This window comes from Camarhynchus parvulus, chromosome 5 (genome assembly GCF_901933205.1).
Source record: "Camarhynchus parvulus chromosome 5, STF_HiC, whole genome shotgun sequence".
Classification (NCBI taxonomy): Eukaryota; Metazoa; Chordata; class Aves; order Passeriformes; family Thraupidae; genus Camarhynchus; species Camarhynchus parvulus.
In genome coordinates, this window is record NC_044575.1 from 13,051,219 (window position 1) to 13,078,614 (window position 27,396).

The following is a 27,396-nucleotide window of genomic DNA, read 5'->3' on the forward strand; positions in this document are numbered from 1 at the left end:
GACCTCCTCTGAAACCTTGAGTTCTTGCCAGATACACACACAAAATCTTCATGGTATTTTCATCACAGTTAATTAGCAAAAAACCACCACTAAAGCACACAACACAACAACAAACACCCTATAATATGGCTAATATACACTGCAAGAAATAAAGAAAAGGAAGCAACACCAAGTACAAAATATTAATTGAAACTCCCATTAATTGATATTGCAATACTTCAGCAGTATTCCATACAGAAGTATTCTATCAGCTTAAAGATTGTTAACTTTTTTTTTTGCTCATATGTGCATGCCTAAAAGCCTTTTGCCTTCAGCACTCCTACAGGGAGATTTGCAAAGGTATAACTGGATAACTTTTGTCTCTACTGTTTTTATATACACATGATTCTGAGGACTTTTGGAGAACATGAAGACATACATTGCCCACCTGTAATAAACATCTGCAAAGAATTGTTATACAATTCCCTCTGCACATGGCAGAACCCAGAGCCTGAAGGACTCAAAAGGACAAAGTCCTAGACACATGCATCCCAAAGACATCTTAATCTGTGCACAGATTAAGAAGGAGCATTTGACTATAAAGAGTATTCACTAATAGCAGAGAAGAAGAAAAATGAGGAATTCCAGTTCAAACATGCACACAGCAAACAAATTCACATTTCAAACTTTGTACCTTACGGATCGTGGGAAATTTCCCTTCATACCGATAAAACCATTCAAAAGCTACAAAAGGTAAAGGAAAAGTTGTTTTCTGAAGAAAAGGCTCATACGCAGACCAATCCATGCTAATAATGTGTAACGGATTAAAACTTATTTGAAGGTGCAACACCAGAGGTTTGATATTACGTGACAAGTTCTTAGCTACATTCTTGGTAAATTGTTCTAGAAGATTTAGTCATAGGCTTCCCTTATTTTAATGATACACATTTTATGACAAATAAAGAAAATGCAACAAGTAATCTTCATACAGAACCAAACAGGCCATGTGCATTGCTAGGATTTCTATGGTCACATTCCTACTTTACTGTAGTTTTAGCAAGCCTTATGAAAGTTAACCAGGTATTCAAACTCATTCAAGGTTGTGGCAGAATATGGCTTTTGAGGAGACATGAGAAGCTCCATTTCCCAGGACAAAATGTTTCAAGCCAAGTGCATAAATATTATAAAATATATTGCTAAGTAAAAACATACAAAAGAATATGTTACCATAACTTTATATGGGAAACACTGCCAACAGAGTACTCAATATAGTCCACGTTTCTGTAGGGTTGTTAGATTTCATATCAAGGTTATCTTTAGATGCAACGACAGCAGTAGTGTCAAAATCTTTCATCATTTACTAAAGGACCACACACATTGCCCTATGAAAACCAAACGGCTAGCTGAATGTCAAGACTGACTGTCAGGAGGAGGTGAGACACAGGAAGAATCTGAATCAGGATAGGAAGTCAGGGCTGAGTGGCAAACCTGTTTGTCCTGCTTCATGTTCACTTCATCCATGTCATCTGTTTCAAGTTGGTCATGTGCAAGTCCCTTTAAATCTTCTAGAGAAACAAAGGAGGAAAGGGGTGAGGGGACAGAAGTGACAGTAGCTGGAGGTTCCCATGAAATGAAAAAGAGATCAGTAATGTGTGACTAGAAGTTTCTGCGAAACAAGAAATGTAGTAAGTGATGGGATGTTTTTCTACAGAACTATAAAAAAAAAGGCTCTACTTAAAACAATCTCCAACCTCCTCCAGTCCTGAAGAGCTGATAGAATCTACATGTGGACAACTGGTCTGCTATGTGGTGAAGGGAAGCCTGAAGAGTTTGGTGGCTTTTCCTGTAACGGAACCATCAGCAGACTGCCCCAAAGTCACACACAAAATAATATAATAAAATAGGATCAGGTTAGGAATCAGACCAGGTCTCCTATAAATTATGCAACAAGAACTTTCCACATTTTTCTTTGTACAATACAATTTTAGTACACTCTCCACATACAATTTGCAGCTTCAAATTTAGCTTCTTAACTGCCAGCTAAGTTCCAACTCTCTTAATTCCCTTTGGACAAGTAAATCAGACAGCCAGCAGCATCCTGGGCGGCAACAAGAGCAGCATGGCCAGTAGGGCAAGGGAGGGAGTTCTGCCCCTCTACTGTGCTTCCATGAGACCCCTCCTGGAGTGCTGCATCCAGCTCTGGGGCTCCCAATACAAGCTGGATGTGGACCTGTTGGATTGGGTCCAGCAGAGGGCCATGAAGATGATCAGAGGGCTGGAGCACCTCTGCTATGAGGAAAGGCTGAGAGAGCTAGGGCTGTTCAGCCTGGAGAAGAGAAGGCTGTTGAGAGTCCTTAGGTCAGCCTTTTGGTACCTAAAAGGGGTCACCAGAAAACTGAAAAGGAACTTTTTAAAAGGGCATGTAGTGACAGGAAAAGGGAGAATGGCTTTAAACTAAAAAAGGACAGATTTAGATTAGATGCTAGGAAGAAATTCTTTACTGTGAGGCACTGGAACAGGTTTCCCAGGGTAGGTGGTAGATGTCCCATCCCTGGCAGTGTTCAAGGCCAGGTTGGACAGGGCTCTGAGCAACCTAGTCTAGTGGAAGGTGTCCCCACCCATGGCAGGGGGTTGGAACAAAGTGATCTTTAATATCCCAAGCCAAACTGTGAAAAGGCTGACAGATAAACACTGAACAAACAACATGCAAAACAATGCACCAAACCCCCAAGGTTGATGCTTCAGATAATTTCTTATTTTTATTTTTCCTGATGCTAATTGTTAAAAACCATGACTATGTGAATGGATGTAGATTTTGCAAGATAGATAACTGTTAAATAAGAATTATTTAATTGATTTATCATATGCTCGCAGTCTTCCGAAAATAACCAATTCATAGCTGGCTTAATTTGGAGACAAACTAGTGGTATATTCCATAGAGCTCAGTGATGTGTCTGAGACAAATAGAAGGAGGCAATTTAACATCAATTACTTACTTTTGTGTTTGGAACGAGGGGGAGAGTGCACTTCTGCAGTTACAGTTTTTAGAGACTTGGGTGGTTCTTTAGGACCCCAGTCTTCTTCCCACTCCTTTTTAAATTTCTCTTCCTCTGCTGTTATCCTAGAGGAAACAAATGCAGTTAAACATTCTGAGTACAAAATGAACAACATCAGCATAAATTCATTACCGTTATAATTTTTCAGCATATTTGTTTTTTCTCTTGAATATAAAGTAGAATAAGCTGCTCCTTCCTCATAACTGAATTAATCAATCTGTTTAATTTACTAACCTACTAAGAGAATTTGTCAAGTACAATGCAAGAAGATATTCTTATTTAACATTTAGACTTCCACGGCTTGTTATATAACACCTGCACAGATAATAAAGCATAGGTGGCACACTACAGTACTATCACCTTAAATGAAGTAAAAAAATCATCTCTCATTTAGCAATTTTTTCATTTTTAGGACTGGAATTACTTCCCAGAAAAACTGAAACACTGAGTGACAGAATATCTACCATACACCTAAATCAGAAGTCACAATGGCAAATTATACCTAAAAACCATGTGACTCCTCTTTCTATCTTTAAATCTATTTTGATGATTGTTTCCTAAACACATAGTTCTAGGTTGTCATAAAAATTGACTCTTCCCAAAAAGAAATAAATACTGTTGAAATGGAAATCATATTAAATTCCATATTCTAGGAAAAAAAGGGAAAAAATAAAAAAAGAGGGGGGGGGGAATAGACAGGTACAGATAAAGAATGGGAGTGCTGCAGGGAGTGTCACAATTCAGGACAAGAGCATGCAAAACAAGCAAATTACCTAGTATGGCACTTTGATCAGAGAAAAAATATGTTTCAAGCAAAAATTCAGCAAGTACCAAGTATGTCACAGCAGAAGTGCTGAATAACCTGACAACATGTAGCTTCATATATGCTGCCTTAAATGATCCAAGATCTATTCTTGATTATAGCTTGCCTTGAACTGATAATGTGGTGCCAAAATTTACCAGGTCTCAGATATATATGAACCTATATTTGGATTATCCATCACATCTCTAAATTAGCTAAAGTAAATGGAAAAAATATTCACATGGTGTCAAAACACTCTTAAATATGTAGCTAAGCTCCCTATTTAAATTTTGAGGCATTGTCAGGGAACAATGGACAGAATGTTTTTTCATTTAATTTTAGTTTTTAAAAGTTGGTGTTACAATGTAACTTCCAGTACATAGCATTAGGGACCTCTGCCATTTAGGCACGTATGCAATTTTTTTCAAATGTCAGATACCAAAAAAGGGCACAGTGACTTTATACAAGGAACTCCTGCAGAAAGGATTCCTAAAAGAAGGCAAGGCATAATACTCACAAACAACTAATACTGAAAAACATTATATTTTAGCCTACCACAACTGCTCATTAAATCTCAACTTTAGATTTCATCTAGGTTCCTCTGCTACCATTCTCCCTCATCCTCACCCAGGAGTTTGACACCAACTTAACAGTTTGGATTGTGATATGGAAAAGCTAAAAAATGCCTGAGCAACACTTAAAAACTATAGAAGGAAGTATAAACCTGTGCTAGACTTTACACTGAGCAGCCCTCGGGGCATGAAAGCCCTCGCTGAGTGAGTAAAGATGCTCTTAGTGCAGCACAACACAGCAGACATCCAACATTCATTATAACAGACAGGCAATCTAGATTTGGAGAACAGAATCATCCTTCACCTGTGATGGCCTGCTTTTATAGCAGCTTTTGGCTAATGCAGGAATTTCTATATAGGCCACAAATACAGAACAGGATGTTATCAACTCCCTGGGATCAGAAAAGGGAAACGCATAAGAATTCACCCATGTGCTGCTGTAGAGCCTACAGCAGGACTGCCAGAAGATTCTTCTCTTGTGGCAGCTGGGGAATATATTTCTTTATGCACCTTACCAATTCAGAATTCCCTGCTCTTTTTCTATCAGAAAATTTTAGTTAATACAGATAAATTAAAAGAGACTTAAATGAATTAAATTAAACGCCTTAATATGTCAAAGGGGCAAAGCCAAAGACTTGAGGGTCAATCTTAGCCCTAAAAGGCTGAATCAAAACAGATATTATTCTGCAATTTGTATTTTCATGCAATTTCCCAGCATCATTTAGAAGGAAAGTTAGTTACTGTCATAACAAGTGGTTAATTTCAAACTTCCAAATGTAAAAGAATGGTTAAGTTAAAAATATAGTACTGATCTGTTTCTTAGCAGAATTGTTTTTTTTGCTCTTAGAATTAAATGTAGTGTTTCAGTGACAACAAAGTAAACAAGTTCTGGGGCACAGAATTTCCTGAATCTTAAGTTTCTCTATATATTAATAATGCTTTTAAAATAAGTTCTCAACTTCACAGTGAATTTATTATTGCCTCATGTTTATTTATAATCCTCATGTTTACAGGTGCTGATTTTCAGATCAGCTTCCAATTCTTTAACTGTGGTGTACTTACTGATATGTACTGGATCCTACATTTAGCTAAATGGAAATATTATACAACTTTATTTGAAAGCAACACGCAGAATATTTTCAGCCAGGTCTAATCTAATACACAAGGAACCCTTTTCCAGGTGGCACATTGCCTGTGTAAGGTTTTTACTCACTGCTCTATTTCTCTGCGATATCTCTCCTCTTCCTCTGCAGCCTTCTGGGAAATCTCCAGCTTTCTTCTATAATAAGTGGAATTAGGACAACATGATAAAAATAGTATTTTCTGAGTAAGAACCTGAACAAAGTGTGTCAGCATATAGTTAGTTAAAAGCTAAAAACAGTAAATACATTTGTATTGGGAGAAAATGCCCGGTTTTAAAAGTCATCTTTGACACCAAAGGTTCGGTACAGTTTCCTAGGAACCCCGAGGACATTCCTGACCACATGGATAATAAGGGCATATACTCTACTTAATTCTCTGAGTCACTACCTTCTTCTGAGAAAAGACCATAGTGTGTTTTTGTATGAGTTTAAAATTTCTAACTATCTTGCTAAAAACAAAGCATGAGTGAATAGCATCAGGAAAATAATGAATACCACACATTGGGGTATGAGAGTCAGGGAGCAGCATAACTCTTCTACTCAAGATGGCTTTAAATGCTATCAGCTTTGAAAGCCCAGAATATCAAGAGCATCACAAGACAAATATTTTATGAACAGAGACTCCACAAAATCAAAACAAAGTTAATCTAAGTTGAGAATCTTCTCACTTTGGTGAGAAATATCACAGAAATAATTATGTGCTCCTGTCTTCCATGCCCTCTCCAAATCCAAGCTAAATTTTTCAGGCTGTCCTATAGTGAGTTCTCACAATCTCTCTTTCTCTTGCTGCTCTTTGATGATTTTGTTGGTCTCCAGCGCAAGCCGCTTCTGATGCATTAACTCCTGGCGCTCCAGCTCACGGAGACGTGCTTCTCTTTGCCTTTCTTCTTCAGTCATGAACAGCTCCTTGCCCTGCAATCAAAACCACCACCCCCATCAGTTGTGAAAATACTTCATTAATGCAGTTCTTCTAGGAGATGATTCAAACCCAATTACATCATAGCACATCTGTGCATGCTGACAGTCTGGTCAGATAAACTTTCCCAGGCATTACTCTGGAGGAGCTTGAGAAAGTTTATCTGACTTTCTCTCTGGCCAGACTGCCACCATCCACAGCACATCTACCATTTCCTCACATTGCTCTTCCTGAGGAACACACCTTGGAAGAGCCTCAAACACCTGACTGCTTACTCCAAGGAGCTATTCTAGTTTCAGCCTCTCAGTTATTATGTACAAAACACCTCAAACAAGGTTTGCAGCTACTGAAGTCAGCAACAACACCAGAGGGGTCATGCCAAATTTATGCTCAGTGTGTCACTCAGAAAAAAATTCACATTATACTTTCTTGAAACCTCACTGAGCAATTAAATACCAGAGAATAAAACACTGAATGATTCCCAGTGTGAAGACAGCTACACTGTGTTTTACTGCTCTTATGCCTGGCTGCTGCAGCAATGTGTCATCATTCTGGAACCCAAATGTAAGGAATGTACATCCCCAAAACACGCTGCAGTTTACGTATTTCAGTTGGTCTTATGTATTTCAGTTTGCTCAGTTTATGTGTTTCAGTTGGTTCCCAATTCATTTGCTTTACAGTTAAGACACCAGCACTATTTTCTGCTCAAGAAACATATTTCCATACAGCTATAGGTAGAACACTTTGATAACACTGATCTAATTTTCATTTCTGAAATCAAAATCCCATGTTAATTAGGCATGTAGGATTTTTCCTGTCTCTAAAGTGCAAAGTATATGTCTTGAACAAAACCAGGCATTGAGGAATGTCTTTGCACCATAGTAGGGAAACTTTGCTTATGCTATCTGTTCTCCAGACAAAGATGTCTGTTGACAAGATGATGCAAGGTGAAGGAGTGAGGAACAGAGGAGTTCCATAGCAACAATTTGCCATTTTAAGGATACCACCCCTTATGATGCATGCTGAGGTAGAACTCATATTTTTAAAGTTGTTAACATGACTGGGAGTTGAAATGAAGTCCTTAGGATACTGAATTCCTGGAGCTTAATCAAATAGCCCAGAGTATTTGCTTAAATAATCTCTACAGTGCCTTTGGACAACTTCATCTTTTGTTACTCTAAGAGTAGATCAAATAAACCGTTAATTCCTTAATGTAGCTACACAGTATACATGAGCCCTCAGGAAGTAGCTGAAGTGACTTATTAAATCTTTTTTTCCCCCCTATTTAATTCAGTTGCAGGGCAATTAGAAAGCACCATCTTTGATTACTCTATGGAACTTGATTATCCTCTTGTATACAACCACACACTTTCTATAAGAAGGATTAAAGCAGTAAAAACATTAAAACATTTATTGAAAGTCACACTGAAGACAGAGGAAAGATTTAATTAATTTCAGCTGGCTTTAGATTAAACCTCAAAGGCTTATAGTTCTGTTGCACAGAACAGTGGAAATGAAAAACTGAGCAATTTTCAGTGTGTCAATACACTAATGAGATCAGATAAACACTTACAAAAGGAACTCATTTGGAATAAGACAAAGGCATCAGCTATTCAGGATTAAAAATTATTTGTCTCCAATCCAATTCACCTTTCATGTTTCAGCAGAAGCAACTATCTATTAGAACAGAAGCTCTCAAACATGAGAGACAATTACAATAAAGCTAATTTCCATTCCTTGGGAAGGAAATGATTTTGCATTGGCCCACAATCATGTTTTATTTGACAACACTTGGTGAGGTATGAAAGAATAACATGCCACTCAAAAATGCGCTGGTTTGACAGAGGCGTAGATCTTATACAGAAACACAGCTTTTGTTTTTATCAATTTATTTTTACCATTTATTTACTCACATAGCAATTTTCTGCTTAGAAATGTTCTGCTTTTACAAATATAATACTTACAGCGCCTGCTACCACAGAGATAGTCAGAGTACGGCTGCTCTTGAGCACTCTGACAGCCTGAAAATTAAAACAAAAACCAGTGTGAAGGAAGGGATAAAAGCCAGTATAATGCTAGTTACCAAGGCTGGAATTTCCAGAACTAAATAGAGTGGTAGATATGCAAATATCCAAAATCCCATGTTCAATACACAAACCCTTGAGGAGTTAATAGCCCAGAATCAGAACATACTTTTCATGGACAGGAAAACAGGACAGATGTTTAATAAACTGACAACTACAAATCCAGGGAATTAAGAAGACTTGATTTTACCTCTTTATGATCCACATTAGAAAAGTCCACTCCATTCACCTCAACAATCTGATCACCAACCTAAAGAAATTAAAGGAAATTCTAGTACAGATGCTAAGTTAGTACATATATTCAATGAAAGCAGAGAGAGATGTGCTCTCTAACACCCTTCACACAACAATCATGGGTACTGGCAGACTGCAAGGGGAACTGACTGGAAACTGGTCAGGCCTGCATACTCCTGCACTGGGATTTGCTATTGCCCCTGCTTGGGATCAGATCCTGAACTTGAAAGAATATTGGTCTGACCCAAGTCGCTCTGTTCTTGAAATTTCAGAAAACTAGCTTTGTTTGAAATGTGATCGCCGGATAGTTCTTTCCTATGGGGAAGAAATCCCCCATGAATCCTTGGAGCTGTCAATACAAAGGAAGAATTCCTTGTGGTACCTACCTTGGAAGGTGGCAAACTTACCTCTAAGCCCACCTCTGCTGAAAGAGAACCTGGCTTAACATTGCTGATAAAAATGCCTGGTTTTTGTGTTGGACCACTGGAAATACTGGAAATGTAAAAAATAAACATTAATTGGATAATATTGATAGAATAATATTTATGAGGAATACAGTGTAATACAGTGAGTAGTTTTAGTTGTATCTTCATGTTTTTTTTTTTTTTTTTGCTTGAATAATATTTATGGTATTAGCCAATTCTGAAACAAATACCAAAACCTACCAGTACACACACAATGGTTTATCATCCTATTTTCCTATTCTCTACCCCACAAAACTGGTTTAAAAGAAAAACCTAAAAGAAAAATACTCAATCTTCTGCATTTTGCCTTACCTGCTGAAACTTATATGTATGCTGACCTATACTGTCTAAAGGACTGGGGCACTAATGATATCTGAAAGTGAGCAAGCAACACAATGAAGAATTTGCTGAACTGCAAGACACTGTATGTATAAACCATTGTTATTTTGTTAGGATTATTTATTAGGAACAAGAAGGATGTTTCACCCAGAGGCTAACATCTAGATCAGGAACTTTAAGCTGCAATCTAAGCTGGGCCTAGATGCATAAACTATTTTGTAGATTATATATTCTATGAGTGATGCTGAGCCACTTCTCCAGGTTTGCAAATTATTTTTTAACAACATTTACATCCTCCAAATTACAGGAGAAAAAAGTCCCGATAACTACAACTATATATTTCTAAATATATAAGAAATCCTACAATATCCCTTCCACTCCAAAAACTCCATAAGTATTGCAAGGAGTCCAAGAATCCCAGAATCATATTTCTAAAATATCTTGCAAATTCAAGATTAATTTTAGGAGCTGGACGTAGTTTTCTGATGGTGTTTTAGTTCTGAAAAGAGTCGGAGAAGGCAGAGAGCAAACCTGACAGCGGACAGCGCTGGAATTTGCCATATCACTGAGCAGCACTTTTAAGTATTTAAAAATGTAAAAGCATTTAAAAGAACCAATTCCATGACAAGTTGTACTAAGGCACTTTCAGTCTGCTCTTATTTTTAAAATTTAAAGTTTTTTTTCTTCATGACAGAACTTTTAACACAGGTTCTTACGCTTTGCCTAAAAATATGTAGTATGTGCCACAGATACCCTACTGTTAGTTTGCCTTCCTGATCCAGCATGGATCTTTATTTTCCTGATATCATATCCAAGAAGGATGGAAATAACTGCCTTGAGTGTCACCTTTAAAAAACAGCGACATTAAATAAAAAATGTGTACCCACCTGCATCCCATGCCCTTTGTACCAATCAAGCTAATGAAGACTTTCTTCTCTTTATTGTCTCTCCCTCCAGAAGAAGCAAGTCCAGCCACACTGCCCTTTCCTTCCTGTAGAGGGATTAAACAATGCTGCAGATGTTAATTCTGTCTTGAATTCATATCAAGACTACTATAAAATTTCATGTAGCCAGGATGAATCCCAGCCAGCATCAAGATAAGATTCAAGGTCCTATTCAAAGCTCCAAGGTCCTATCCTGCTGGAAATGAAAGTGAGGTAGAGTCATTTCAGTGGAGCTGCATGGCTGAGGTAAAAGACTGAACTTATCTGTTTGCAGAAGATTACTTAAATAGTCAAATTTTGTCCTCAGAAAAAAGTGGAGGAAAATTAGAGGAAATTGATATGGAAAAATAATAATTTAGATTATTGCTCCCTGACAAAAGGGTTGGAGAAATACATGATAAGGCTGACTATTTAAGTAAGTCTTTCTTCCTGAAAGCAAAAGAACAGTAATTGCGCTGTTTCTTTTCACTTCTGCAACCCTTAGAAGTCACTTGCATTCAAAGCTGTAATTCCTCCACTAATATGCCTAAAATAGGCCAAATAATCTGATAAAGATTTATGCAGTAGAACTACAGCCTGGGAAGCTAATAAGCTCAAGCAAAATGAAGAAGCAATTAATGTGTAAAAGCAATTTCATTTGTGTCCTGCCCTTTTCTTATATAATAGCTCTAGAATAATTTCATATCACAAAAGATATTCCTCACAGAATACTTTCAACAAGATATTGCATTACAGTAATGAATCAATAGCTTCTCTGATAAGGTCAGAGGAGAAAGTGTTTCAGAACCATTACAGATTGCCAAGAAGACATTTAACAAAATATTGATCTCTTACCCCACACTCTGACACAAACTGATCCACATATTGCCATTTAAGGGGTTCATCTGGTGAACTGAAAAAATAAATAAATAAATAATTGGACAAAATAAATGTCAGTGTATTCCAGAAACTACTTTGGAATGGAGCCTTCTGTTTGGCATCCACAACTTTCTTTGGATACCATTCACATTTGGTTTATTTTCCAGCAATTTAAACAGAACATTAAACAAGAGTACAATTACTGGGGCTAGTACAGATTGAATATAAAATAGATAAGGCCCTCTCAGGTGAAACAATTTTAGGAAACTCGGAGAAGACGACTGTAAAATGAGCCATAACCACTCAAACATCTTACAGAAATGTCTATGCAGAGCGACACCTCCTGTCATTAACACTTCTCAAACATTCCACCTAAAGATTCAGCTTTTCAATGAAAATTGCAAGACCAAAGCAATTTTAAATTTTTCTAAACTCTGAAGCCATCATCAAATGCTACATACACAAAGAAGCAGTGGAGCTCTCTGCTAAGCTAGGTGCATTGATAATTAAATTTCCATGAGATATCTGCAACAAATGAGGAAACAGAAATTGGTTCATTTAAGTAGGCAACTGGTATAATATCAGATTCATCAAGCAAGACATCTGCCTGTTCATTAAAAAGGATGTGACATTTTAATCAGCATTCACACATTTTCATAATTAAACACAGATTCTTGGGATAGAAGAGGCTGTGCAAAAATGAATCTGTTTTCAAATGAAAAGCCATTACCTTTTGACAGGTATCATGCCAATATCTGAAAAAGAAAAATACTTTGTTAGGGTTCTGCAGACCACAAGCAATCCATAAATGGCAATCATTGGTGATAGAGGTGACTTATTGTGTTACTTACGTCTAACTTTTATGGACACGATTTTCTTCGTACGAATGAGGTTGATGACTTCTTCGTGTGTGCATGACGAAATGGAATATCCGTTTATGCGCACTATCTCATCCCCAACCTCACAAATGGAAGGGAAAAGCAAAAGTAATTGTGAGTTAATAATTTTAGAAGTTTTTCAGATTGAATGCAATCTGGCAATCATTTTGATGCAAAGGTTAGATCACATTGATTCATGAATACTTTCTGAATCTCAGATAATGTCAGATCAGACTTACCACCTGTATTTGTTTTAAATTAATACCAAACACCAAAAGAGCAAATTAACGGCCAAATAACAATTTTATAAATACTGTCTACTATACATCAGATTTGTACTCCACAGATTACCTTAAAAACAAGAGTCTTTTTTAATTCCAATAATTTTGGAGTTATTTTCCTGATTTATACTTCAGAAGTTAAAGTTTGCTTTTACCGTATGTTTTCTGAGATACCTTCCTTAAAATATTTGATCAATAGGAAACTAAACTTAGTGTTATTATCTTGCCTGATTCTGGATTGAGAAAATGCATTGTTTTAAGGCATTTTACCTTCTTTTCTTTGTTCGGGGACCCCGCTAACATTTATTGGCAATCCAATGGCAGCACCCCAAGGACATCCCCGGCAGTGTTCAATTTAATAGTATAGAATTGACAGGGTGCTTTCAGTCACTTCTATAAAATTGCAAATCTTATTTATCAAAGTACAATCAAAAAGTTTCTCTTCCTCTAACATAAATCCAAATTCGATATGCTATGATGACTAGAGAGAATTTTCCAAGTTTTTATGAACTCTGCCCAATGATCCTCCTACACAGCTAGGCTGAGAAGGAACCAGTGATGAAGACATTGCCTACTTCATTTAAGGTCGTGCCTTATTATCTGCTCAAGATTACAATGAAAAATGCCAGGTCCTGGCTGGAGCACCATAAGCAAAGACTTTTACTTGATGTGAACCACATGATGTTGCTGTATGAAAATTAGTGCATGATTTCTTCCATTATCAATGCAGATCAATCCACTGCACAGTAAAATATACAAATGATTACCATGAAATTACCTTAACAAACCATCAACCGTATCACCTTACACCTCTGATCTCCATATGGACAAAGCCAAATACTCCAGGTCCTTTCCAGTAGCATTTGCTCTCAACTATTGTGAATATTTGTTATGAAAAATGTATTTGATGAGACTTTTCTCATTAACACCAACAGCATGGGATTTTGTTCTCAGTCAATGAAACTTTGGGTGCCTCCTCACAAATGTGTCTGGTTTCATGGCAGCATTATCCCTAGTTAATGACTGCCTTCAATGTTCCATTTAAAGACTCAAGTGTCCAGCTTCCAAAGATCACTTCAGGCTTAAGTTTTCCGTGCTGGTATCTGCACTAGGCTGATTTCAGTTTTCAGCAAAGCTAAAGAAACTGTATTTTTATTCAACCAAATACAGGTGGAATGCATTATCAAGCTCATTTGGAAAAAAATCTACAATTACTTTATGAGAGGCTCTGTGCTTTCATTTTATATGAGAGGACTCAGTGGAACTGGAAGTAGAAATTCCTCAATATAGCCTGTGTTCTAGAGACTTTAACACACAAAGGGACACGGCATTGTGTGACAGGACATTAGGGTTGCTATCACCTTCTGCCTTTTTTCATATTGTAATGATTCCCTGAATCTTCCTACTGTGATCTGGCAAATAAAAAACAAAAAACAAAAAACAGCACAAACAGAAAACCCCATAAATGTATCTTATTTCTTTCACAAGCTTTTCTAATTCTTCTGGGAAGGGTCTCATGCTCTACAACACTATACAAAACATTAACATGTGCACTATATCAGCATTGCTCATCGTCCCACTTTCCACTGAAGCTGAGGATTTTTGTCTGACACAACACAGCATCAGAAGACTATGAAAGCAAAGAAAACTGTCCTGCAGAAAGGAACACACTCGCAGAGGCAAAACAGGACTGTGGTCCCTAGATCCTGACCAGCGGGACATCCACTCCCTCTGCTGGGCATCCAAAAAAATGTCATCCAGGGCAATGGCCTGCACTCCTAAGAGCTTGACAGTCAGATTTTTAAAATGATCTTTTGTAACAGCAGAAACAGGTCAGTAATAAAGGCCTTTGAACATAGAACCTGTGGTAAAATACAGAATCAGACAAGCAGAGCACATGAGGTCTGCAGTTTATAGTTACATCCCTGACAGCTCTTGCTGTCACTCGCTTAACCAACTGTTCCAAACATCCAAAACCACGTCCATCCACCCTTATCCATCTTCTGCTGATTTTACATATGTGGCAAAAGGGGAGGGTGGGCTTTCTGTTTGGTTTGCTTTTAGTTCAAGATCTCCCCCTTTACTCACATCTTCCACATCACGCAGACTCTATCAGAGCATGGAGCTTGGGTTTACACAAACCTGACCCTTCTAAAGAGTAACCTATCATGCTGCTATTGGCTGCCATGCCTCAACACACAGAAACCCCCAGTTCCAGGGCTGCAAATGACAGTGTCATCCTGGGGTTTCTGCACCAGCAGAACTCACATTGTTCTGAGGATGTCAGCATTCACTGAGTCAAACCTGTTCTCATTTCCCCAAGAGGCACTTGCAAAATAATAAATGCACACAAGAACATATTTTATTTTCCCTCCAGTATGGGAAAGAGTTTTGCCATACAGATATTTTTAACACTCTCCTTTACTAGACTGTCATTTCTGAAACTCAACACTCTTCACTCAACCTAATGACATTTGTATCGCTGACAGACAATGACGGAAGTTACTTTACAAATAACCCAATCTAGGCTGAGCTACAGAAGATCTATAGACATACAGCAAACTGCTTCTCTTTAGGATACTTGAACAGCTTTTCCTGAACAATGGTATCTAATATTGGAGTAATTAATAGCTGTTTTCATGTATTTTGTTACTTTTGTACAGGTATCACTGTATACCAAGCTAATGAATCAGAGCTGTAGAGATAAAAGTCTGTGGGACTGAGCAGAGTAGAACAGTAACAATTATTTTGGTATTATATCACAGTTTCCCCTTTCCCTATCCAACAGAGATGACAGACTTTTTAGAAAAAAGATGCAAACCTAACTTTTCTCAAGTAAAATGCCTATTATTTCTAACTTTTAACATGAGAAATATAATATTTAGTGCTTCTAGGAAATTGAAGGGCTTCATATAATAACATCAACTGTTTCAAATTTCCCATTTTGTATACTGCTTCCACTTTCATCATTCACACCAATCTCTTTGTATTCAGCAGAATCCTCACACACAAGTATCAAAAAGCTGTGGGGGAGAGAGATGAAGTCCATTTCTTAATGGAAGGACAAAATACTCGTGCCTTTTAGAGAAACTGTAGTCAAAAAAGGGTCAAACCTACAAGTGCCACAGAGAACCTTCACTATTATTTGGTCATTTTAATGTAACTTGGAAAGCACCTCAAGGAGAAAACATGCAATTTGAACTGGAAATTTTAAAAGCTGCAGGATGTAAAACTGATGGTATAATAGAAAATCATTATACCTTTCTCAGACTGCATTTTTGGGATTGAAAATGTGTAGAGATTTTGTTAAATAAATCAGGCAGCTGAAATTTCAGAAGCAGTTGGCTTTACTGTGAGACAGCAATTTAGAACAATGGGCTGCCTGTCAGGTCTTGTTATTCAGTGAGGTTCAGAAAGTGCCTAGTGCCACCTATTATTCAGGCACTTTAGGCTGAGCTTTAACACCACATATCAAAAACCAGAAGCCAGGCAGTTAGAGGAACTGCAAAGCACCATCTGCCCATATGAATTCATATAATCTAATCCTAACAAATTCAGAATCAGTCTCAGGCATTCTTTCCCCTTATTGTCCCTACTTTGTCAGCTAAATCCTAACAATGTTCTGAGTTGCAATAGAGTTTGTACACTCCAGCCCAAAGATCCCTTACAGTCCCCCTCACTGACACCAACACGTCCAACAATGACCTTGGCCACAGAAAGCCAAGGGGCCTTTTTGTGTACAGAGAAAGCAGGACAACTGACATCCTAATAAGAGCACAACAGATGAACGTCACTCCTTATGCAGTGATCATGTCAAAAAGTTAGTCTGAAACAAGCAGAGAAGCAGAACTGCAACACAGGCTTAACACCAATGTATCGGAATGTATTTCAGGCAGTGGCTAGTAAGCCCTTTATTGATCAGTATCATTGATGCCTTCCAATATTTTCCAGAAGATGTTTGTAAACAAGCCAAATAAGGGACTGGTCTTGATCCTTCTCTCAAGTTTCCAGCAGTTGAGGAAGGAAGCAGAGGCAATCTCTCCTATTGAGCTCACCACAGCCCAGTAACAACTCCCTTGTCTACACTTCCCATTCTTGCTGTGCAATGGAGAAGATGAGGCACATGAACTTTTGCAGTGCAAACTGAGAGGGTGCATCAATGTCCTCTTCTGCAGTTGCCCATTGGAAATCCCATGCTTAAATTAGGTTGAGGACTCATGGAGCACAAGGTTTGTGCTGAGCTACAACATCCTCTCAGCTCTAACTGCACACAGAACTTGTGGTTTTGTTCCAAGGGGTTTGTAAAGCATCCCCCTGGATGCACCTGTCATGCATGCCAATCATGCACCTGTGCAGAGCAGGCTGACAGAAGATGGAACCAATTCAAAGGTGATTCTGGATGGGATATATAGGTATGAATGCACAAACAGAAGGGCATGCACATGCATGCAAACAGAAAGAGGAACAGTTTAAATTTTAGAAAGCTTTCAGCATGAGTGACACAAACAGGGAAACGTAACTTTGACTGCCTTGTTGAGACAGATATTTATTTTTATTTTTTCATCTAAGATACTTGTGAGGTAATACTAAAGCATATCTACAAAAACATGCTAGCTTAATTAAACACTGTAATGAATCGTGCTAGCCTAATGTATTTTGTACTAGTGTTAAACACAATCATTAGCCATCAATACTTACAGCAAATATTCAGACTTGACAAATTAAAAGTAGCCAGGCATATTAGATATATATTACATTAGCCTTTCCAGTCAGAAATTCAGACCTTTAGTACACCTTATCAGATTCAAAGTCTGATAGAAAGATGCAGACATTTGCCACAGCAATTTCTCACTTCTCTCTTCACTAAGCAATGCCACATTCCAAAAGAAACTAAACACCCAAAACTTCATTAATGCAAATTGCATAAGTATTGCAGTGTTTCTACATATAATTATTTTTGCCAACCTTGCTGGCAAGTTCATGTATCCAAAATTCAACCACAGAAAGTGCAATTCTATGCAGTACAGAGGACACCGGGAATGGTGAAAAATATGTTCTTTTTTTATTGCATAAACCAAAACCCCCACAATTAATACATAAACTTCAAGTAAGCATTTCATTGCACAAATGATATCTGTGCAAGATGGAATTAACACTTTTAGTATTTATATGTTCTGTTCTACATTTCATCAGAACTTAGCAACTTAAAGCACTCTTCTACAGTGTAGAAATCTTTCTTTCCATCTGCTTACATATATCTAACTGTTGCTACTCATGAAGTATAAGCATTACAGAAAAACCTTTAACCTTCAAAAATTAGCATATCCCAAACAAGAAAAAAAAGAAAAGTTTACATATCATTAAAAGCAGCAAAATGAACATTTTTAATGACTTGATCACCACTGGTATAATGGTATTTACCATGGCATTACTTCACATATCTTAGGAATTCTACTGGAAGAGACAAAGAGCATCTTAGCAAAATCAATTTCTAAATGTTAAGGGACAACCCTTAGCATCTAACAGGAATAGAATTTTCTTACCTGAAGTCCAGCATTGTCAGCCTGTCCCCCTTTAACTAACTGGGAGATGAAGAGGCCACAGCTGAATTCCACTCCACCTCTTACACTTAATCCGAGCCCTTCGGGATTCAATCGATCCAATCTCACCTCTTTCAGCTTTCTGCAAAAATGGAAAACACTTGAGTGTTCAGCTGCATAACACCTTGTCTCAATAATGTTGCATATGAAAGTTAGACATTATTTTTCACTTACATAATTTAGCCATAAAAAGCAAGTTTACTGAAATTTGGAGGGATGTGTGTTAACTAAAACCATCAAGTTAATTCATATGAAAAGATATTTGCAATCACTGAATCTGCTTTTAGAGGGTTAGAGCTATAAGATTTTTTTTTATTATTAAATTCAAGAAAAATGAGAAAATATTGTTTTTGGCTCCTTTACCTGCTTTTACTAGATTAAAGCACTTGGAAAACAATTTAAGTACAGTACACACAGCTGTACTTCTAGCAAATATAGCAAAAGTAAAATAACTACGCCCAACTCTACACAGATGAACAATATCTTACCCTGAATTTACCTCAGTAAACTCAGTATTTCTGTTTTTTTATATAAGTTAACTGCATTGTTTTGTTGTTCTGCATTGTCTCACCGTGATCGTTTGGGTGTAAGCTGATCATATTCCACCTGGTGTTTTAATGGGATGAGTGGGCGGATAGCATCGAACAGAGGCAACCTGCTTGGTTCATTAATCACCAGTTTTAGGTCCCCCACAAGCACTGGGAGATTCATAGACCTGCAAAAACACAGTGACAAAACAAACACAGGTAAACAGCACACCAACAAAAAGCTCAGTTTTTATAAGTTGTTGTGCACATGGCTTCAATATTTGCATGTCCTTTCAAGCTATCAAAAAAGATATTTATGCAGACATTGGTTTGATGACAGCAAAATAGTCCCTGAGAAAGCAAACCTTCTGTAAATAAAGAACACTTGCTTCAAAACATGTGAAGTCTTCTATACATCCACTTGATATTTTAAGGTCATGCACATCACGTTTATAGATGACATCTCCAACTTCATTCTCAGAGTGCCTACAAGATTTATGGAACCATTTGAAAATAACTTTCCAGATTAGACCCACCTGCCTAATGGATTTTTGTTTCCTTATTAGCTAGGGATCCTTGTAAGTAAATATAGGCTACAAGCTCCTTCCTTTCCTGAACTTAGAGGACTGACAAATTGTTTCAGTCCAGGACAAAAAATAAGAAAAAAACCCACAATATTCAGCAGCTAGAGCAAAGACTTTAAGTTCCAGTTTTTGTTCAAAATGAAATTTGAAGGGTGATTAACTAATCCAGAAAACCTACAGAAGTTAAACTGTTGTAAACATTTTTTTCATGAGAGCTAAGCAAAGCGGTCTCCTTGAAATTGTCAGCACTGAGATGGTTATAGTCTACAAAATATACTTTGTTATACAGCTGCAGGAGTGGAGGAACAGCTAAGGTTCAGTGGAGCTATTCCTATAAACATTCAGTTCAACTTTTTCTGTATTATTTACTGTTCCCTTTCTTTAAATTTACATTTCCTGGGATGCAATATTTCTGAGGTATGGGCATTGAAAATACAGATCAGTAATACCTATATAGGATTAGAGGTCAAATACTTCTGGAAGTACTATTCACAGTGAAGCAGAAATTAAGTGCTAACTCCAACAGCAAGCACACATATTTTTGCCCTGGGATATTTCATAATGTATTCCCAGGAAGTGATACATCATCATTATATGTTCGCAGAGATATTGAAAATTTTGTCCAAGACATTGCAGTTGTGGAAATTGAAGAAAAGTTGCCGTATGCATTGTTAATTTTGTAACTGCAAGAAGAGTTTAAATAATTCAGACCTGCTGAACCAACTGGCTTTCCAAACAACAGTCTTTATGAATGGAAAAGCAATTAGACAGACCTGAGTGAAACTGAATCAGATATGCAGCTGAATACTCCCATAACTACAAACATCAGATGGAAACATATACACTTCTCAACTAAGAACCTTTTAATTACAATGTGAATGGAAACAGTGTCTATGAGAGCCACTTGTCTATGATTAGTGGAAAATACATTCTCATCTTTTCTGAAAAACAATGGGTCATGGGCTGATGTCATTTGCAACAAAACAAGTCTGAGGCAACTGTGGTTTAAATCAGTTCAGCAAAAGGGTTGGTAATAGGCCTATCACCTTTCCAAATTTTTACCATTGTGTTGGCATAAGCCAGAGACATTAAACATGCCAAACAAATTCCAAGACTATATTTTTCCAGATTTGTGAAGGACAGTTGCAAAGTTTTTATCTGAAAAGTTAGCAAAAAATCTTTGAAAAGTGATGTCAGCAAAAGCTTCGTATCAAACAAATAAGCACTATTTGGAAATATTAATGAACATTATTAACGCTCTCTTCCTGTTTCCTAAGAAGAGTTTTATCATGCAGGAGCCTCCCTCCACACACCCCCAGATATGAATCCACCAAACTGTTCTAAAAAACTGCCAAGTCATAAAACCAAAGTAGTTTTATAAGTGATTACAGACATGCTCCATCTTTGCCTGCAGGTTATGCTGCGAAACCACAAGATTTCATTAAACAGACCAAAAACCTTTTATTTCAATTACTTTTCTAGTAGCACATAGAAAGACTATTTAAATAATCATGAATATTAATTCTTCAAATTTAAAAATATTAGTAAAATTCCACACCAAGATATATAAAGCTAGATCTTACTGGTGGTACATCCGCAGCACGTCATAAAGGTAATCCTTCTCCGCTTCATTGTCAATTAATAGATTGACCTGAAAACCCAAGGACACTATCATTAATCTCTGACTTAATAGCCCCAAATGCTGAACATGAGAGACTCTCACAGATTCTTAAGCTGTAGAGCAAAAGTTTCATTAAGGAAAAAGAATTTTTTTAAAGATAAACATGTTTTTGCAACAGAGCATTACCTCACAGTGTCACACTTACAATGAGACTTTCTACAATTAGTATAGCAACAATTAGACAAGGTGGCAAATCCTGATATATTCTGTATACTAGATTTCCTCTCAGCAGTAGTATTATTACAGTAATATCATATTTGTCTTACCTGATAATCACTGTACTGTTGAATAAATGTCTTCAGAAACCTTTTTGGCCACTCATTAATGTAGCACATGCTGTCACAGATAAAACTACCGCGCTGAGATACAATCTCTGTGCTGTCGTCCAAACCAGCGATTTCAGGAGCTCACTTATAGCATTATGCAAACTGCTATACCTCTGTTCCTCTTTGCTCCAGCTCTTAACTGATAGAACTTGCTAGTTATTCTTTCCTCCCCCACTAATAGTACCTTTACTTAAACCAGTGTCATATTACTATGCCCGCTCTTGGATAATTACAGTAAATGAAAGCAAAAGAAAACCAAACCCAAATTCTTACATGAGGAGTTCAATTTATATTCAGTGATAGTGAGACCCCTACTAATCCTACTTGTAGTGAGAGGTCACATCACACCAGTTATACATCTGGACAAGCCTGATGTTTAGGAAAGCAATTTACATCTGACCTAAAGGGTAATATTACTGTGACGTGAAGACTGAGAAGCAATTTGCATACTTAAAGAAAGGCCCTTTCTTTCCAGGTTTGCAATGGTTTGTATTATGTTCTAAACTAAATACATGCTTCATATTCCTTTTGTCCCACTTGGCCGTCTAAAGCCAGCAAGTCTTCACATACCAGTGGTTTTCTATTACTTGTACCTCCTGGCTCTCTAAAGCCAGCAAGACTTCGTATTCAGGTGGTTTTCTGTTACTTGTCTCCTCTGGAAAAAGACACTTTCAAAACACCTAAAGGCCAGGAAGCTACATGCAGGTCAAGACTGTGTTACAGTTATACCAGGGAATACCATTTATTCACTGTGAATTTCAAAACACATAGCATAAAGTCTGTCTTAAAGGGAAATAAAATGTTTGCAATCAAAACTTCAGCAATACTCTGCAAAGACTCGAGGCAAGGCTAATTGTAAATGTAAAACTCCAGGTAAAACTAATTCCAGCATCCATTTTTCACTTCCCTAACAGGTTAAATACAGAGCTCAATCCCCAATGCCAGCTAAGATACTGTATGAGCAGTGTCTCACAAAGAACATTAAATGTTTAAGTGCATCAACCCTACACAGCAAAGGGCAAAACCATCATAATCTCTTTTTCCTGACAAAGAAAGCAAAGATTAACAACATTCAAATTTTCTCCTAATATGCTTGCTGGTGGATACATTCTCATTCCCTCTCAGAAAATGGAGGGCTATGTCTAAATTCTGCTATTTCTTCTGACAAAATATTCGGTTTTTCTGTTTGACTCCTGCACTTCTCATCCTACACCAGCAACTTCCTTCTCATCTGACCCAACCCAACACCCAGGTGATTTCTAATATATTCAGAATGCTACAGCTGAGTTAATCATCCTGGGCCATTCCTACTAATGGGTCATTCTCCTTCTTCTGCCTTCTCTTCCACCAATTATCACTGCATCATAGCCACCTGCATCTAATGCCATTTTCCTAATTCTTTAACTCCTTGGGATTAAATCTTACTGAAAACCTATGCTTTACCTGAACTTATCAGCTTTAAAAACTGATTCTAGTTTCATAAATCCTAAAATATCATCCCCCCCACTATTAAAAAAAAATAAATTAGTGGTGATATGGTATAGCTTGGATCACAGAAGTATTTTAGTATCTATTTCTCAAGAAAATTACTGTTGAGTCAGGGGATAGGTGATTTCCTTTTTAAACCAAGGATATTTTAGAAAAACCATATAGACACAACCCTGGACAATTGGCTCTTGACAGCCCTGAGCATGGGGGGGGGTGGTTGGGGCAGACAACCTCCAGGTATCCCTTCCACTCTCAACCCTCCAGTGATTATTTAAAGAGTCTTTATAGTAGTTGTATCATCGATAACCCTAGAACACAGAGTTGTTTATGCTCCATTTCTCACTACATACATTGCATTGTTTTTCATAGAAGTTTGTTGTCATCTTATTGCAGGGGTTCCATACTGTTGCCTCATTATCACACAAGTTTCATACCTTCTGGGTGTTTCTCATGGGCAGCTCCTCAGAGCACTGACTCTTTCTTCCTCACAACGCAGCCAACTGACTCCAGCTCCCTTCTCACCCAGCCACCCCACTCTTTTATAGCACTCTGCTTCTCATTGGTTACAGCTGTGGCCTGGTAAAGTCAGGCCTGTTCCTAATCTTTGATAATTGGCCCAGCTGCAACTCCTTAGGGGTGAGATTAGTTTCTAGACTCTATTTTCTTATATTCTATTGCCCTACAGAAATTAATAAAAAGTCATCACACAATCTGCACCTACATACATTAAAAAAATGAAGTCTGTCAAGAAGTCTACCTAAGTTTATTCAGTGGAATAGAAACTGTGGGGAGGAAAAAGCACTTTCTTGGTGTGGAAAAAGTTCAGATGACAATAATGCAATATGTTAGCACTATTCCAATCTGCCAGATTTCAAAGAAGAGTATGAAGTCCTGTTTAAGCTACACAGATTTTGGAAAACTATTGAAGGAAAGGGAAAAACTGGTTTGGATGTATAGCATATTTTACGTTGCTGCTTGGTTGATAGGGAAACTGATTAAAATTGCTAAGAAAAAAGAAACTAAGAAAAAAAAGTTAAATAAGATAACTGCCATTAACTGAGCAAATTTAGATCTTGTAGTGAGCATCTTCACTGGTATGTCACAGAGAAAGTAAGCATCCAAGACTATAGGTGCTGCAGAGGTCACTAGAAGCAGCATGATGCAAAATAAAAGAAGACCTATTTCACTGTCTTCTAACTCAGATAAAGCTGTCACTGACACCTGCATCCCAGCTGTTTGCAGCAACACTGACAATACGTCTCACCTTATCAGGGGTGGGGTTTGAATGATTTATGAATTATAGCAGCAATGAAAGGGAGAAGGTTTAAAGTTCAAGACAGTAACCACCCACCTAGAAAGAAGAGTCTTTACAGAAATGTTGCACAACCCACTGTTGAGTTATATAGTAATAGGGAGCAAGGCAGAAACAATGTGCTAGATGGCTACAGTCATCATTATGGAGTATCCAGGGCCTTAATGCTCTTGAACTCCAATTTGACATCTAGAAGTGTTTTTGAAGTCCCTCTAATTCATCCTAACAATCCTTTGGTTAATGGATTGCCTTACAGGTGGCAGATACTTCTATAAAACATTACATTACTTTGTGGAAATTGCATGTCCTAGCTGATAAAAACAAAACAAAACAAAACCTCAAAAAAAGCCAGAAAAAAGCAAATCAACCACAACTTTCTTCACAAAACAAAACAAACCCCACAAAACACTACAGAAAACCTTAACCTGAGAGAGTCCTAAACGGCTTGGCAAAAACGTCTTCTACACATGTAAACTATTTTCCTCCTTTCCTTAATTAGAGCTTTTTGAGCGTTCTTCGCTCATACAATTTTGCGCTCTGCCGAGCACTTATTTAACCGGATAAATGACAAAACGACAAAATGCCAGGCAGCCCGAGCCGCTCCATGTATCAAGTGTGTTTGCACATGAGCGCACAAGCGCGCCGGGGAATGTTAAGGTGGAACCGGAGCGGGCCGAGCCCCGCGGGGTGCGCGCAGGGCTGAGCGGGCACCGCCAGCGCCTGGACTCCGGCCCCTGCCCCGAGCAGCACCGGCTCCAACGGGGCATTGAACACAAAATAAACTGTTCCAAGCCCTGAAAAAGCTCGTGCACTGGGGAACGATCCTCTTCTCTCCCTCTCTTTCTAAGGGCTTTAACACCCGTCCCGTTTCTGGAGGCTGCCACCCGCGCCGGTGGCAGGGCAGGGCAAAGTCCCCGAGCTTCTCCCTCCCTGCCCCGCGGCTCACCGGGGCACCGCCGGGCCGTGCCCGGCCGGGGGGGGGCTGTGCCGCCCGCAGCCTCCGCTCCAGCCGAGGAGGCGGCCCCGGCCGGCCCCGCCGCCTCACCTTGTGCCGGAACTCTCGGGCGACGCGGCGCTCCATGGCGCGGCTGCGGGATCGGTGCGGGCTGCGCGGGATCGGTGCGGGCTGCGCGGGGCGGCTGCGCGGGCGAGGCCGCGCCCCGGGGCGGGAGAGGCGCGCCCGCCGCCGCCGCCTCCGGCATCCCCGAGATCGCAGGGCACGGGCAGCCGGGCACCGCCACCCGCCCGGGGTTTGCGGCTGGAAAGGCCGAGGAAGTAAAAGGAAAATAAACATCCTTCCATACACGGCCCCTGCCCCGCGGTGTGCTACCCGGGCTTCTCCCTGCGCTGATTTGTACAACTGGTTCTTCTCCTCAAACGGAACTCAGCTCCCATACCAATTTCTCGCCTGTATTTGTAGGTATGCGTGAAATGTCAGTAACGCTAACAGTTAAGGAAAGCACGAAGATGTGAACTTTAAAGCATATTAACACACGGGTTAAAAACAAAACAACCAAACAAAAAACAATCTAGGCCCAAACAAACAAAAAAATCGCTTCAATAAATTGTTGTATGGCAAATAATGTCAACTTCTTTGGTTTTAGGTAAGCAGAGTGAAGCTAATGCATCATTGTCTAGACCAGACTTCCCCCAGCCTTTCCCACAATGTTGTTGCTTACAAATAGAACCTCTGATGTGTCTGCTCTGAGTAACTGCAGAAGAATCAAGCTTGGTGCACCTGAAGAGGAACCTATTTCTGACTAATCTCTTTCATACTTTTTTGTCTTGAGCTGGTTCTTTCCTCACTTTCCCTACTGTGGTTCAAGATCATAGATTTCCTCAATCAGGAGGGTAGTGAGTGGAGGACACGTGCTCACCCAAGTCTCTTGGTCTCCATGCAGAATCACCTTTAACCACGTAACTCCGGAGAGAGCAGGGTATACTTAAGGACAGATAACTTACCTCTCCTCCTTCCAACCGAGTAGAAACGTGTATGAATACATATAAAAGCATGATTAAAAAAAAAATCCATACTATCATAAACCCCCTCTGTGTTCTATTTTATTATTTCTGAGTGATAACTTTTGTAAGCTTTACTGGCTCATTAGAAACTGCTCTTAGCCCTTTCAGATGGTTTTGCTGTGTTGGAACATTTAAGCCATATGTATGCTACCCATTTCTCATATCAGGTGTCAGGAATATGAGAGGAGTGCATATTAAGCCTGTATACAAATAAACACAGTTGTTTTCAGAAAACGATTTTCTCTTAAAATTGCAACTACTAATACATAAATCACTATAACCGAAGTTCCAGTACCACACAATACCAAAAAGCTAGTTTCTCCACACAGATACAGAATTAAATACAGAGATACAGAATTCCTGCCATGCACATGCAAAACAAAACTATCTTGTATTTGAAAAGAGAAAGAAAGAAACAACAAAAATTTAAAGCACACATTAGAACCCAGGCATGTCGAGCCTTTAAATTTACATATAGTCTAGAACAATCATTGATTATCTATCAATCATTTCTAGAAGGCTTTACAGGAATAGATCTTATCCAAGCTCAAAGTTATGGATATTTGAAAGAAAGTACTGGTTTTTATAATACAGACAAACTTCCCAGGAGTCAGAAACTCCTCCATGTAGTAAAGAATTGTGAAATTGACTTCACTTGGTGATGTGAAAACTGCTCCGAATCATCATGTAAAGGACACAGTGCAGGAAGGATGACAAACTTGGTCGGCTGTTATTCTGCTGTTACATGAATTCCTGTGCTCTACTGTGTGTAAATACAAAGCAAACAATTCCACAAAGCTAACTCATGCTCCAGAACTGGAAGTTGGATAACCAGTAAATTTATTAAATGGTTCTGAAGTTTTCATTGCTTCAAATGCACCATGTATTAAAAGATGGTACAATTATGACTGAAAGATAATGAAATCTTTCCTAGGAAGAAATCAAATTGCATCCAAATCGGTTCTAAATTAGCTTCAATTCTTGTTTGCTACTTGTGACACAAAGAGAAAATGAACAAAGTGAGCAGCTCATTTAGTAGGCAAAGAAATACATTAAAGCGTGTGTTGTGTAATCTGATCCCTGTTGCTTTTATCTACTTTCTCTACTTCCATTAATGTAACTTGGATCAGTGAAAGTTAAGCAAGCCAAGCACTTGCTGCCCTCAGAGCAGATATAGGCTGAGGCTAGCACATAGTTCTAAAAATTAGTTTGGGGTTATTTGGAAGAGGCTATGTCAAAGTTAAAGGATATCTTTTATTCCTCACATTTTTTTTCTTTCAAGCACATTCTTCCTTCAACATTTACAG

At 38.4% G+C, this 27,396-nt stretch overlaps 1 protein-coding gene across 1 annotated transcript in view; it reads right to left on the bottom strand.

Moving 5' to 3' along the window:
* Positions 1–25,160, bottom strand: part of USH1C (USH1 protein network component harmonin) — a 45,438-nt gene extending 20,278 nt beyond the window's left edge. Inside the window, exons 1-15 of the mRNA XM_030949536.1 lie at positions 25,113–25,160; positions 20,844–20,911; positions 18,721–18,864; positions 18,093–18,231; positions 12,242–12,350; positions 12,121–12,145; positions 11,367–11,424; positions 10,476–10,579; positions 9,193–9,277; positions 8,742–8,801; positions 8,432–8,488; positions 6,321–6,463; positions 5,623–5,688; positions 2,976–3,100; positions 674–723 (exon numbers count right to left, since the gene is read on the bottom strand). Of these exons, the coding sequence (XP_030805396.1) occupies positions 674–723; positions 2,976–3,100; positions 5,623–5,688; positions 6,321–6,463; positions 8,432–8,488; positions 8,742–8,801; positions 9,193–9,277; positions 10,476–10,579; positions 11,367–11,424; positions 12,121–12,145; positions 12,242–12,350; positions 18,093–18,231; positions 18,721–18,864; positions 20,844–20,911; positions 25,113–25,148 (1,269 nt within the window). The 5' untranslated portion in view covers positions 25,149–25,160. The remainder of the gene's footprint in view (positions 1–673; positions 724–2,975; positions 3,101–5,622; positions 5,689–6,320; positions 6,464–8,431; positions 8,489–8,741; positions 8,802–9,192; positions 9,278–10,475; positions 10,580–11,366; positions 11,425–12,120; positions 12,146–12,241; positions 12,351–18,092; positions 18,232–18,720; positions 18,865–20,843; positions 20,912–25,112) is intronic.
* Positions 25,161–27,396: the final 2,236 nt, after the last annotated feature.